The sequence below is a fragment of the Melanotaenia boesemani genome, chromosome 6, assembly GCF_017639745.1.
Source record: "Melanotaenia boesemani isolate fMelBoe1 chromosome 6, fMelBoe1.pri, whole genome shotgun sequence".
Classification (NCBI taxonomy): Eukaryota; Metazoa; Chordata; class Actinopteri; order Atheriniformes; family Melanotaeniidae; genus Melanotaenia; species Melanotaenia boesemani.
In genome coordinates this window covers 17443424-17454914 of record NC_055687.1, presented here as the reverse complement: position 1 = coordinate 17454914, position 11491 = coordinate 17443424, and the positions used below count along the sequence as shown (strand labels likewise).

Below are 11491 nucleotides of genomic sequence, written 5' to 3'. Positions count from 1 at the left end.
CTGCTCTGCCTCCGTCTCTGCTGAAAACAACCATCCGCTATTCCTCGCGTTATATTTATAAATATGTCCTCCCCCCATGTATCTCATAGTGTTGGAGGTTGTCTGTTTTCTCCTCCGCCTGCCTACGTCAGACACACACGCCGCGCATTGTCATGGTCCGGCTTGATCATCATACTGGTATTATAAAAAAAAAAAAAAAGAACTGGGATGATATTCCCACAGGGAGCTTATATGTGTATAGCTGGTGCTCAGCGATGAGCTTCTATCGATCTCACATTGGATTTTTAATCCCAAATAATATCAATTTAGATTTCATATGGAGACCTTTGACTCCTGTGGCATTTTCATGAATAGATAGACTTTCAGTGGAGAAAAGTAACCTGACAACATTTCTTGTCTAATATTTCCATCAACCAAAATCTTTGTTTACTTTCCCTAAGTTTGACAAAAAATGTTTTGAAATATTAAAAAATAAAAAAGACCTAAAACAAAACACTAGACTATAACATCATTCCTTAAGGTGGTCTTTATGAAAGTAAATGACACATTTTCACATCGTACTATTGTTAAACTGCAATAATCAAAAGGAAACTAAATAGCAGTCCTTCATGCTGCAACTGGTTATTTTGGATATCTATGGAAGCATAATTTTGAGGTGTTATAGATGTGGAGCATAAACAATTGTTCTGATCTATTCAGGCATACAAGATGAGGTGTGACATGAGTCAGCATGCTCAATACCAGGGTCCTGAAACAGAATCAGACAGATGGAGGAGTTGATTCCCTGTAAGAAACCCATCATGGTAATGGTCAGAATTTTTTATAAGAGTCCAAGTTAACACTTTCAAATATTTGTATTTAAGCAACAGTCCCAAACAAAAGATATTTATTCATATATGACACAAATATAACATAAATTTTACACATCTCAGCAGCAGGAACCAGAGACTTTTTAGCGCGTAGAAAGTCACTTAACCATCAGCTTCTTATCCAACAACAGCATATCAATTTGTACTTTTCAAATTATGGTTAAATTGCCTTTTTTTCTTTCAGCACAGTGTAATATTATCACACCAACGACATCTCTATATTTTTTTTAAAATAATATAAGCCATGTAAACAGTTGTTCACAGTGTTTTCTTGCTGCCAGCCTGAGCCTAACGCCCCCTGTGATGTCAACCATCTGCCCTGCTGATGCGCTCATGAGCGAAACGCTGCAGGGGCAAAGCGAGCTGCAACTGAACACAAGCCTTAACCATGAAAATAACAAAATACGTAAAGTGGTACGATCATGGTGATACGGTTTTCAGAATGACCAAATTCAGCTTCATATGGAAACATACACTATATACAAAATCTGCCAGTAAACCATCCACTATAAATCAGTCTTTAAATAACAGGAATAGCTCAAGATTTCAGAATCTCATCTCTCCAGCTCTCCTGATCCCGCCTTTGTCGCTTTCTGGCGAGTTCTGGGAAGTAGGCGCTGTTGTAAGGCCTCTCCCTCTCATTCATCTCCCTCCCCGGGTCCTTCCTTTTGCCACTCCTCTGGTCGAGAAGAGCCTGGGCTCTCCTCCTTTCTTCAGCCTCCCTCTGTAAACGCTCTGCACGTAAACTTTCTATGGAGCTAGAAAAGACATTTTATTAGGACACCATCACTTTTATATCACCACACACAAACTGGAAGAACTGTAAATCATAAATACAAATTTATGATCAAGAAAAAGAAAGCAACGGAGATGTAAATCACATGAAAACATCTAAGTATCAGTATTGACTTTCTTACCTCTCTCCACTGCTCCTTTTTTCACCTTTGTCTCTTTTGTCTTTTTTCTTGCTTTTGTGCTTTCTGTCATTCACACCAAGCACTTTCTTCATATCTTTTAAAGGATCTAAGCTGTCCTTTAGTCTACGGTCCTTCTTCTCTCTCTCCTCTTCACTTATGCTCTTCTTCTTTTCTGTGTTTTTCCTCTCTTCTTTTTCTTTAATGCCCTTCAGGTACCATGGCGTCACTTCAGACCCTGGCTGGGGTCCTAAAGACACGAGTAAGCCGATGGCTCGTTCCTGTTTCTCCTAGACATTAAATAAACAAAAGCAACAGTAATGATAATTGCTTATTATTCTTTTCAGTTTACTATTTTCTGGGACATTCTCTGAGACCAGAAAACCTCATTTAACGGGGAGGTTAAGTGAGGTTGGCAAATGAACTGAGCATAATAAAAACTTGAAGTGTAGACGACCAGAAGAAGTAACACAATCACCTTTTCTTCTTTCTTCTCCCTGAGATACTCCTCATTTCCTTTCTTCTCTGAAGACTCCTCCAGAGGAAAAAGATTGAGATGCTCCAGGCTTCCTCCCCTTTTTTCATCATCATCATCATCTCCTCCTCCTGCTGACTGGAGGGCAGCTCGGGCTTTTCTTCTCAGATACTCAGTACGTGCCTGTGAAGATTAATGCTTGGTGTTACAAACAAAATGCAACAGGAAAATATGATTAGGCATATCTTACATCCCTAGGCCTAGGCATGACCAGGTAATGGTAATGGTTAAGTAATGGTAATGGTCAATGGTGGGTAATGAAGACAGACCACAGTGTGCTGTATGTCTCAAAATATTAGCATCTGACAGCTGACAGTACGAAGCCAAACAAGTCATAATGCTACTTGGGGACTTGCAGGACTAATCCTGAACACAAAAAAAGACTGATTACTTTAAAAATAAACTACTCACCTAATATAGCAGAGCTGTTTTACTAAAGCAGCATCTGTCTTATTGAAAGCTCAACTCACCTAAAGTAGTTTGCAGTTTCCGGGTTTGAAAAATCTCACACTGCAGCAGATGAGTTGCTCATTCCTTCTGCCACTGACATGGCTTTCACTGTAGTTAACGACGAAGAAGCCAATAAACTAAAGACTATTTCGTGGCACATTTCTTTGTGCATTTCTTTTTAAGCTTTGGGGTGCATGTGGTATTGGGATCGGGGGGGTGGGGTGACATTATTGTTGTCAATGAATAGGTGACCCTGCAACAAAGTTTGGGAACCAGTGATCTATTGTAACTTGACACACTGTGTGATTTCTAGAGTTTCTTTTTGCTATCAGTGCTCTATCAGGCATCGCTTTAATCCTTTTTCTATTTTTATTGAAACATAAAAAGGAAGGATGATGTCTCATCATCATTATCACCATGGCAAATACAATGACAACTCCAGGTTCACCTCTTGTTCTGCACGCTCCACGCGACGTTTGGCTTCACGTTCTTCTTCTGCTGCCTGGGCTTCGTCCTTTCGTACACGTGCGATGTTGTCCTTGTTGCGGACATGCCAGCTCTTCTTTGGTAGGATGTTCATTGTTGCCTTGGTGACTGGTAATACAGTATGTTACAGTTAGCACCTAGCTAACTGAGAAGGCTAGTGATAACTTGCGCAAGAAAAAAATAAAATATGCTTAATAAACCCAATTTGTTTTGAGGGAAATGATAAGTACTTTTATGTAATGGCTAAAACTGAGTTAACTAACCATATAAAAGCCAAATTTATGATCTATTAAATGGACTTTCCTCCTTTTAAAATTAAGCTAGTTTTACCCGAAGTCTGCTACATTCCTACGTTAACTCTACGTTGGTGATGCAGCAAAAAAGATACGTTAATTCGTTCCTTCACAAAAAAAACTAATCTGTTTGACATTTTAAACTTGGCATAAATAATGCTATTAACTTGCTGGACGAGGAGCTTGCTTGATAGTTTGCAGCAAAGTCTGCAGTCGTCGACAGGAACCAGCAGTACACCCAAACAGGAAGTAAACAAAAGCCAAACAGGACGTAATTGCACGACTTTAACACCAGGGGGAGCTATAATACGCTTTATTTGATCATTTAACGGTGGAACAAAAATACATCTGCAGTGTAAAATATAAATACAAAACAAACACAACAACAAAAGAAATTGTGAAAATTTAGACAAAAAAAAGCATTACAACAATAATGTAATATGATATAAGACTGGACAAATTATGTCTGAAGTTATGTATCCATTTACTGTTTTTACAGTATTTTCAGAGATTATTGTTGGTTTCTTTTTACATTTTTTATGTTTTCTGTTATGTTTAACTTGATGGTTATTTAAAGGAGTTTTTTAAATGTTACACTTCGTAATTTTTTTTAAATAGTTATTACAGTTTTGAAAGCATAACATTTTAAAAATAATTCAATTTTTCTTTTCTGAGATTTTTTTTTGTTAAATTTTGCAGACCTTTTTTGATATTTACACCGATTTTCAAGGACAGTCATAAGGATTGAAACTTTACTGTTACAATAAAGACTCAAAGCATCATATTGTACAGCTTAAGAATCTACCACTAACTTATGCTGGTTAACAATAATAATTTCAAAATAATTTCAAATTAACAAACTAATTTTGAGGTCAACCAAAACTCATTAAAAAATCTTTGCTTTAATAATCTTGTTGCAGGATTGTTTGGTAAAACTCAGGCTGAATTATGTGACACTCATGTTGTTACATGTTTAGAAAGTTGTAGCGACACGGTCCACAGGTAGTGTTCAGTCCTGTACATCGTGTTTTGACATCTCAAGTTGACGACTCAGCTCAATCTGCTTGACTAAGAACTTCTTATCTTGTCCCACCTGCAAACCAAAGATGCGACACTGCATCAGTAAAACTGATTGCCTGAGAATACTGTGAACCACACAGGTTAATGCACATTTGGTCCAAATTTCAGTTACACCAACAACTTACCAATTTAAGCTGAGCTCTTAGCAAGTTAACATTTTTTCCATAGACGGCGGCTAAAGATATGAAGTAGCACATCACCACGCTATCAAGAATAAAAGACATGCAGTTATTAATGGCCAATGAAGAACCATGTCATATGCAGGTTAAATATAGATTATAAAATTGTGCTGTACAAGCTAGCATAATGATTCTATAGAAAACACAAGCTCACTCACCAGGATGCTGCAAAAAGGGGGATGGAAAATGCTTGTGAGCCAATGAAGAAGAGAAAGTTCTTTGTAACTTCAGAGAGATTTTGGAAAGAAGCTGGAACAATTGACCACATGCTGCGTAAAAAACGGAAAGGCCCACAACCCATTGAAGGATGGATCCTGTGGGCATGAAGGAAACATTCAAGTGTTAAATAACATAACATATTTTTGGTTTTAGCAAAACAATGACTGTACTTATTTTTTCACAGAAATCCTGCGAAGACCTCACTTTCTGATCTACAGAAAAAGCAGCTATCTTATGAGTTTTAAAGATGCATTGATCAGCACTCACACAGCAACACCATAAATCATAACCACCAAGGCCAAGATCCAGCCAAATACGAGTACCACCAAGAAAAAGACAGTGGAGGTTGTAGAGCGAAATGTCTTCTGGGCTGGCCGACAGTTGTGAAAGAGTGTGATCTGGGGAGTTATGTGGCAAGTCACACAAAAGCAGGATTAAGGACAAAGTAAAAAAGTATTTTGTCAGAGTATGAATCTATTAAAGATGCAGCTTCACCTTCTTGCAGTAAAAGATGATGACAAACTTGATGGTGTTGATAAGTGGCAGAAGAGGGCAGAAAAGAGCTCCTGTCCAGACCACAGTCTGGCCATAGACCAGTCCGAGCACATTGGAGGGAACCACAAACTCCTGCCGATCAATCATCTGAGACAGCTTGCAAGACCAGTTGTCCACCACCATCCTAACACACACAAATGCACCCCACACATGAACATCCTACTGCCGGCATGTTAGACTGATAGACTAATAACGCAATGAAATTCATATAATCTCCTTATTGTTTTGCTGTATTTCAATATAACAACTTGTACCTGCGTGGAAACTCAACCAGGACAAGCATTGCAATGTTGATGAGGAGGTCAAAGAGTGTCAGCTTGTACATTTCCTGTCCTACACGGGTTTCCCAGCACTTCAGTATGAGACAAACAGAAGAAAGAACAGTTTGACAAGTGTAAACACAGAGTAGATTAAAAACTAATATTAAGTTAGAACCATCTCATTTAAAGGAGTTGCATTACTATTTGTTTATTTCCTGAACCTGAAGGCTGTGAGCTGTTATCATCACAGACATTTGGCATTTTAGTCAAATCAATTGCTTCTGTAATCACTCTATTAAACTGTAGACAAACCAGCACTACCACCATTTACTGGAGCCTTCAGGGCTTACTCTGGATTGTGTTAACCTTAAACAAATTAAAAACAGGATTCTTTGCTCACGTAAACAAAGACACAACTGTCCTGCTTGCATATGATGCTCTGAGATAAAAGACCAGTGCAGCATGCAGCACAACTAAAGACGCACAGAAACAGTGTAATTACCGGGTAATTTTTGTGGTTGTATTGACACTGCTTACACTCGTGACTAGTTATGTCTCCTTCACAGGTGATTTGACTCCACAGGGTGTAGAGAAGGACACCCAGACTAGCCAGCCGCAGGAAAACTGCCCTAAAGATGGAGGAGAAGTAATTATCCATTTAACAACTAATGTGGGTGAACTAAGTTGTAATGGTCCACTTTTACTCTCCCCACTGTTAAAAAACAAAAAGCAGAGGAAGTTGGCTTATGTACTGTTGAGTTTGCAGATTTATGAAGAGTAGTGGAAATAAAAAAATAAATTGCAGGGCTTGATAAGTCTGCATTGTGTTTAATTGGCAATAGGAAACATTTTATGTTTTTGTTTTTGAACCGAAGCAAGCACCATACTTGATTAAAAGAACTAGTGACCGGACCATAAAGCTGCAAGGAAAACAATAAATGTATGAAGAAATGAAGTATAAGCAAAGAAATAATTTGATAGACTTTCGTACAATCTGACCTCTAACTAGAGGAGGCCCCTCTTGCTGGGTACTAGTAGGAATGTAATTATAACACATTGTTCTCAGCAAAGGCTATGCCCATCTTTTATGTAAAGACAAAAATTTATTTTATAATCCCTTTAAAAAAATTAAATAAGTGCATACCTTAATAGTGCAATTATTACAGTAGTACTGGGGGAATATTGTTCTGCTAAGGCAATTTGGTCACACAGCAAAGGCACCAAGAAGTTTCCTGCTGTGATGACGATGGAAGGCAGATACTCAAAAATCAAACCTAAGATCCCTTCGTCCTCGCTCCTGGTCTGTTTGGTAGAAATGGGAGACAAATGGTCATCCAACACTGTAACAGGAGCACATCACTACCATCACATTGCCTTATTTAATTTACCTGGCTAAAGTTGGTGGCCTCAGAGATGCCATAGAAAGCTGCTACATAGAGCCCAAGTGCAAAAAAAAACATGAAAACACGCAAAGAGTGTAAAAGTATTTTTTGATGCAATTTGAGAGAAGCTGCTTGTTTCTTTCTGCGCTCCTCCTCCAGATCCACCTGGTACAGAATGAGAAGAGAGATAAAGTGAGGAGAAAATGAAAGATATCAATTTAAAGGAGTTTTTATAAATCTGGTTTTTTTTCTATAGCAAAAGAAAAAAAAAAAGGAAATTATCCATCACATTTTTCTATTCTTTCTCAGTTATGTGAAATAGAGTAGATCCCTTCAGACCTGCAACCGGTAGTGGATGCTTTTCTGCTTCAGTTTGGTAGCTTGTTCTTCCAGGCAACTGTAGTCCCAGCCGGTGAACACGATCATGCTGTAATTGCCCACAGTGCTGCTTCCTGTTGCCACAGCAACTCGGGCTGCAGCCCCCATACTATGTGTGAGTGCCCAAACAGAGAAGAAGAAGATACAGATGCAAGTAAATGTGAATGAACTCTGGATCCAGGCTTTTAAATGTCAGCTTTAACTGATCTTAACCATAACTGAGACAATGGCTGAACAAACACACACATTATCACACATAACGTCTTTATTTTTAACATTGATCCTGGGGTGTTTGTTGTGGGACTGACCGTGCTATGATGCAGAAGAGACAAAAGGCAAAGTAGAAGGTAGCAGTAAAGAGATAAGCAAGGGGAATGTTGTAGGAAAGGTTTTCGTCCTCCACCCTGGTGTTGTTGTAATAGCCATAAAACAGGAATGAATACTCCATAAAACCCTGACGATGGATGAGAGGGTGGTGTCAGACTTTCGGCATCAGTTCACATATCCACACTTGGAAGGATTATAAAGGTACACAGTAGGTTAAATCATTTCAAGGTGACTCAGTGTCTTCCGTCTTGTAATCCCAGATTAGTGTTAAATTCAGGGCTCTTTATATTATATAATCTGTCATAGAACTCTGTTTTTCTAGTAAATGAAGATAATTTTGTATAATTCTGACTGTATACTTCAGATTATTGTCATGATGATGCAGAATGAATTTGCTGGAATTTGGTACACATTCCTGGTGGTGCTGCACAGTGGAGAGTAACCTGAACATCTAAAATACCTTAACATTTATATACACAGCTGTATGTTTTCAAACTTTATACTCCACAGGTTTTTGTGATAGCTTCTCACCGTTCCTGAAAGTACATCCAGGAGTAAGTTGTAGAACATCACCAAGCCTTGAGGATTGGGGTTATAGTCTGTGCATTCTTCCTGATCTGGAAAACACAGTTTAAAAAAAAAGTTTGAAGCTTGCAATATTACTGTTGGTTTTCCTTTTCCAGTCTGATGAAAAAGGTCATGCCATTACCTCTCAGCAAATAAAAGCAACAGAAAGAAATATAAGAACAAGATGAGTGGAGACTACATGCTGCTCTGTAGCAAAGGAAAAAACACAAAAGAAGACAGCATGTCTGGCACTGCTGTCTCATTTGTGGTGTTGATCAACCCAGACCCTGTGGATGAGTGGTTGCTTAGAAACAGTCTCATCACACTGTGTAAAGGCTTCCTGTTTGTATTAAAAGAATTGAGCTAAATTTGAGAACACAGGAAATGAGTTTGATTTGAAGATAGACAATGTAACTAATGCAATGTGTTTGTTAGAGCCAAATGAAACGTTGTGAGCCGACAAACTGTTACCTGTGTTCACATAGTTGGTCCCCACAGATCTGAGGACAATGCTGGGGATGATGACAAATCCAGCAATCAGTAAACAGGAAAAAAAATTGAGAATCACCAAGAATCGGAGGAACAGAAAGTAAGACTGGACACCACCTCCAAAGTTCCCTGTGGAAAAAAAGACAAAATTGTATTGCATTTTTAAAATTAATGCATTAAGCCTCTCCCATTTGATCTGTTTGTAGCAACAAACCGTCTGTGTACCTCCAATCTTTTGCAATGACTTGCCCCACAAAGAGAAAAAATAAAGAAATTCTCTGGTGTTGTTTCTGAGTTTACGTAGGGATTTGGACTTGTTCCGTTTCCAGGACTCCGCACTGGAGAGAACAGGCACCTGCATTTGTTGCACCTGCCTGGGATAAACAAGATTTTATACACACTTTCAACTCTGATGTAATCATAGCTTGACAATTGTTTTCAAGACATTTCAAGGAGCTACTTAATAAAATTAAAGGTAACAGTGTTCATTTGGATCTAAATTAAGTTATGCCATTGATATCTCAACATTTACAATTTTGTTTCAAGAAGCTACTTGAAAAATCAGATTTTCTTTTCTTTTTAGGAAATAATTGTGCCAATCACTGGAAAATTGAAGGCCCAAATAAAAATTAATTACTCGACTGTGTGATAATTTGTTTTGTTCTAAAATGGAAATTATATTGTTATGGAAAAATTATAGTACAAAAAAAACCATTACAAAATAGATCAATTAAATTGAAATGAACTAAACATAAATAAGTATGAAATGCATTAACAAAAAAGACCAATTTAGTGAGGCATTGCTGTGGACAGGAATAGCCTTCTGTACTGGTCCTTTTGGCAACAAAGCTGAAGAAGCCTCTGACTGAAGACACGTGTTCAGTCACTGTTAGAGTTTGTGCAATATTGTTGTCCATTATGTTTGGCAACTTATGCAGCATTCGTCTTTACACCATCACCTTTCTAAGCAGCAGAGTAATCATCAGCAGAGCCACCCTTCTTTATCAGTTAGCTCAGTTTCTTTGACTCATTGGCCCTGATGCTGTGAAAAATGACCATTTCTACCAGAGACTTATAAAAAGATACACAACATGCTTCCTTACTGCTGATGTTAAAGGACATCAGCTTCCTCAAAAACAAACAAAAAAAACCTGCCCAGTTCTTTCTGGACAACAGTCTCTGTCTTCACTCATGTTGTGTAGCTCTGATAGCAGAATTTACAGTTATGGTAAAATGTGAACTATTGGAATCAAAGCAGATATAAAGAGAACAGTAGCAACGCTCCAATAACAAACTGTTTTATAATGATGATGAATAGTTAGTTGTGAGTAAATTAGTAATTTGATTTGTTTATGCTGCTACATGCATTCCACTTGAAACAAGAATTGAGAACTCTTAGCTGCTTTTTAAATGTGCTCCTTATCTTTAAACTTGGATTATCAATTAACTGAATATTGGGTTCACTCTGTTTATCACTTCTAGTTGATGAATTTCTTCAGGGAAGCCTTGTGGGATGTTAAAGTAATAAGTTGGCAAAATTCGCCAGAAAAATTGTTCAGATCACATTTTTCTTTTTGTTGTTGTTTTACCGCATAGCTCTTTTCATTTCCATGGGATACGGGATGCTCCTAAGCTCTCGCAATGGACCAGTGATCCCTGATTCACCCTCCTCTGAAGGCATCTGGTTCCAGTTATACTGGGGGTAATTCTGAGTGGACACTCTAGATGACATCCGACGTAATCTGAGTGACGGATGGTCGTCTTGACAACCACTACCTATGAATGCTTGAATGATGAGCAAAAAAAAAAAAAAAAAAGCAAATGTCATGTCAACCATAATATTGTTATAATTGTGAATCAATTGAGATTTGATCTGTTTTAAACAAACAAAAATGTACAAGTGAATAAGATTAAAGCTACCACAACAAACATCTTCAGTAAAGTTGTGCATCTTACTTGAGCCTTGTCTCTGTAGTTGACCGGCCATTCTTCTGACAGAGTTTAACACAACCAGTTGGCCTCTATAATTACAGCTAAAACTATGAGAACAAATTTAGAACAAAAAAATGAGTGGAGCAGCTCTACATAAGGAAACACAACATATCCACGAAACACTTCCCTGTTTTCACCCCTTATGGACTTTACTCCCTTTGTAAATGACCACACAGGTACTTCCTTGTAACATTTAACCCATTCTTTACAATGAACTGTGGTTGTTATTAGTCATTTGGAATAAGCAAGGTCTCATAATGAGCCCCACAAACAAAACTGGCACATTAAGTCACAAGTTGCTGAGGAATTCTGGTAAATATCTTTAAAAGTAATAAAAATAATTATTTCTAGGCAAATATTAATTGGAAACAGTGATGGAAAAATGATTTCATGAGCACACATCTAAAAGAATATGTTTTAGGGATGAAGTTAAATATATACTTCTTGGCTTAAACGAAACTCATTTAAGCCAGGCGGGAAGGTTTGTGTCCTCTGATGTGTTATAATTAAAGATTT

At 37.8% G+C, this 11491-nt stretch overlaps 2 protein-coding genes across 6 annotated transcripts; both read right to left on the bottom strand.

Moving 5' to 3' along the window:
- Positions 1 to 869: 869 nt before the first annotated feature.
- Positions 870 to 3819, bottom strand: leng1 (leukocyte receptor cluster (LRC) member 1). 4 transcript variants are annotated; one of them, XM_041989117.1, is made up of 5 exons: positions 3715 to 3819; positions 3217 to 3362; positions 2262 to 2441; positions 1787 to 2073; positions 870 to 1627 (listed from the first exon to the last, which is right to left on the bottom strand). In XM_041989117.1, the coding sequence occupies exons 2-5, from the start codon at positions 3346 to 3348 to the stop codon at positions 1408 to 1410; spliced, it is 819 nt and encodes a 272-aa protein (XP_041845051.1). In that variant the 5' UTR covers positions 3349 to 3362; positions 3715 to 3819; the 3' UTR covers positions 870 to 1407. The 4 variants fall into 4 exon arrangements, with proteins under 4 accessions (XP_041845051.1, XP_041845049.1, XP_041845050.1 ...); XM_041989115.1 differs by having other exon boundaries at positions 3518 to 3802; XM_041989116.1 differs by having other exon boundaries at positions 3585 to 3802.
- A 440-nt stretch (positions 3820 to 4259) lies between these two features.
- tmc4 (transmembrane channel-like 4) lies at positions 4260 to 11092 on the bottom strand. 2 transcript variants are annotated; one of them, XM_041988206.1, is made up of 16 exons: positions 10940 to 11092; positions 10573 to 10768; positions 9209 to 9357; positions 8966 to 9112; positions 8459 to 8544; positions 7909 to 8054; positions 7562 to 7709; positions 7229 to 7387; positions 6985 to 7142; positions 6343 to 6469; positions 5835 to 5932; positions 5521 to 5704; positions 5293 to 5423; positions 4965 to 5120; positions 4753 to 4831; positions 4260 to 4640 (listed from the first exon to the last, which is right to left on the bottom strand). In XM_041988206.1, exons 1-16 carry the CDS (start codon positions 10968 to 10970, stop codon positions 4557 to 4559), a joined length of 2079 nt encoding a protein of 692 aa, XP_041844140.1. In that variant the 5' UTR covers positions 10971 to 11092; the 3' UTR covers positions 4260 to 4556. The 2 variants fall into 2 exon arrangements, with proteins under 2 accessions (XP_041844140.1, XP_041844141.1); XM_041988207.1 differs by lacking the exon at positions 10940 to 11092 and having other exon boundaries at positions 9209 to 9353; positions 10573 to 10637.
- Positions 11093 to 11491: the final 399 nt, after the last annotated feature.

Excerpts from the sequence above, each read along its gene's own strand:
- leng1 (XM_041989117.1), bottom strand. The coding sequence starts at position 3,348 with ATGAACATCCTACCAAAGAAGAGCTGGCATGTCCGCAACAAGGACAAC. Across the intron at positions 2,074-2,261 it reads GGGAGAAGAAAGAAGAAAAG|GAGAAACAGGAACGAGCCAT; the intron begins GTGATTGTGTTA and ends TTTAATGTCTAG. Across the intron at positions 1,628-1,786 it reads AAAAGGAGCAGTGGAGAGAG|CTCCATAGAAAGTTTACGTG; the intron begins GTAAGAAAGTCA and ends TGTCTTTTCTAG.
- tmc4 (XM_041988206.1), bottom strand. The coding sequence starts at position 10,970 with ATGGCCGGTCAACTACAGAGACAAGGCTCAA. Across the intron at positions 5,933-6,342 it reads ACAACCACAAAAATTACCCG|TGCTGGGAAACCCGTGTAGG; the intron begins GTAATTACACTG and ends CTCATACTGAAG. Across the intron at positions 5,121-5,292 it reads ATGATTTATGGTGTTGCTGT|GATCCATCCTTCAATGGGTT; the intron begins GTGAGTGCTGAT and ends TCATGCCCACAG.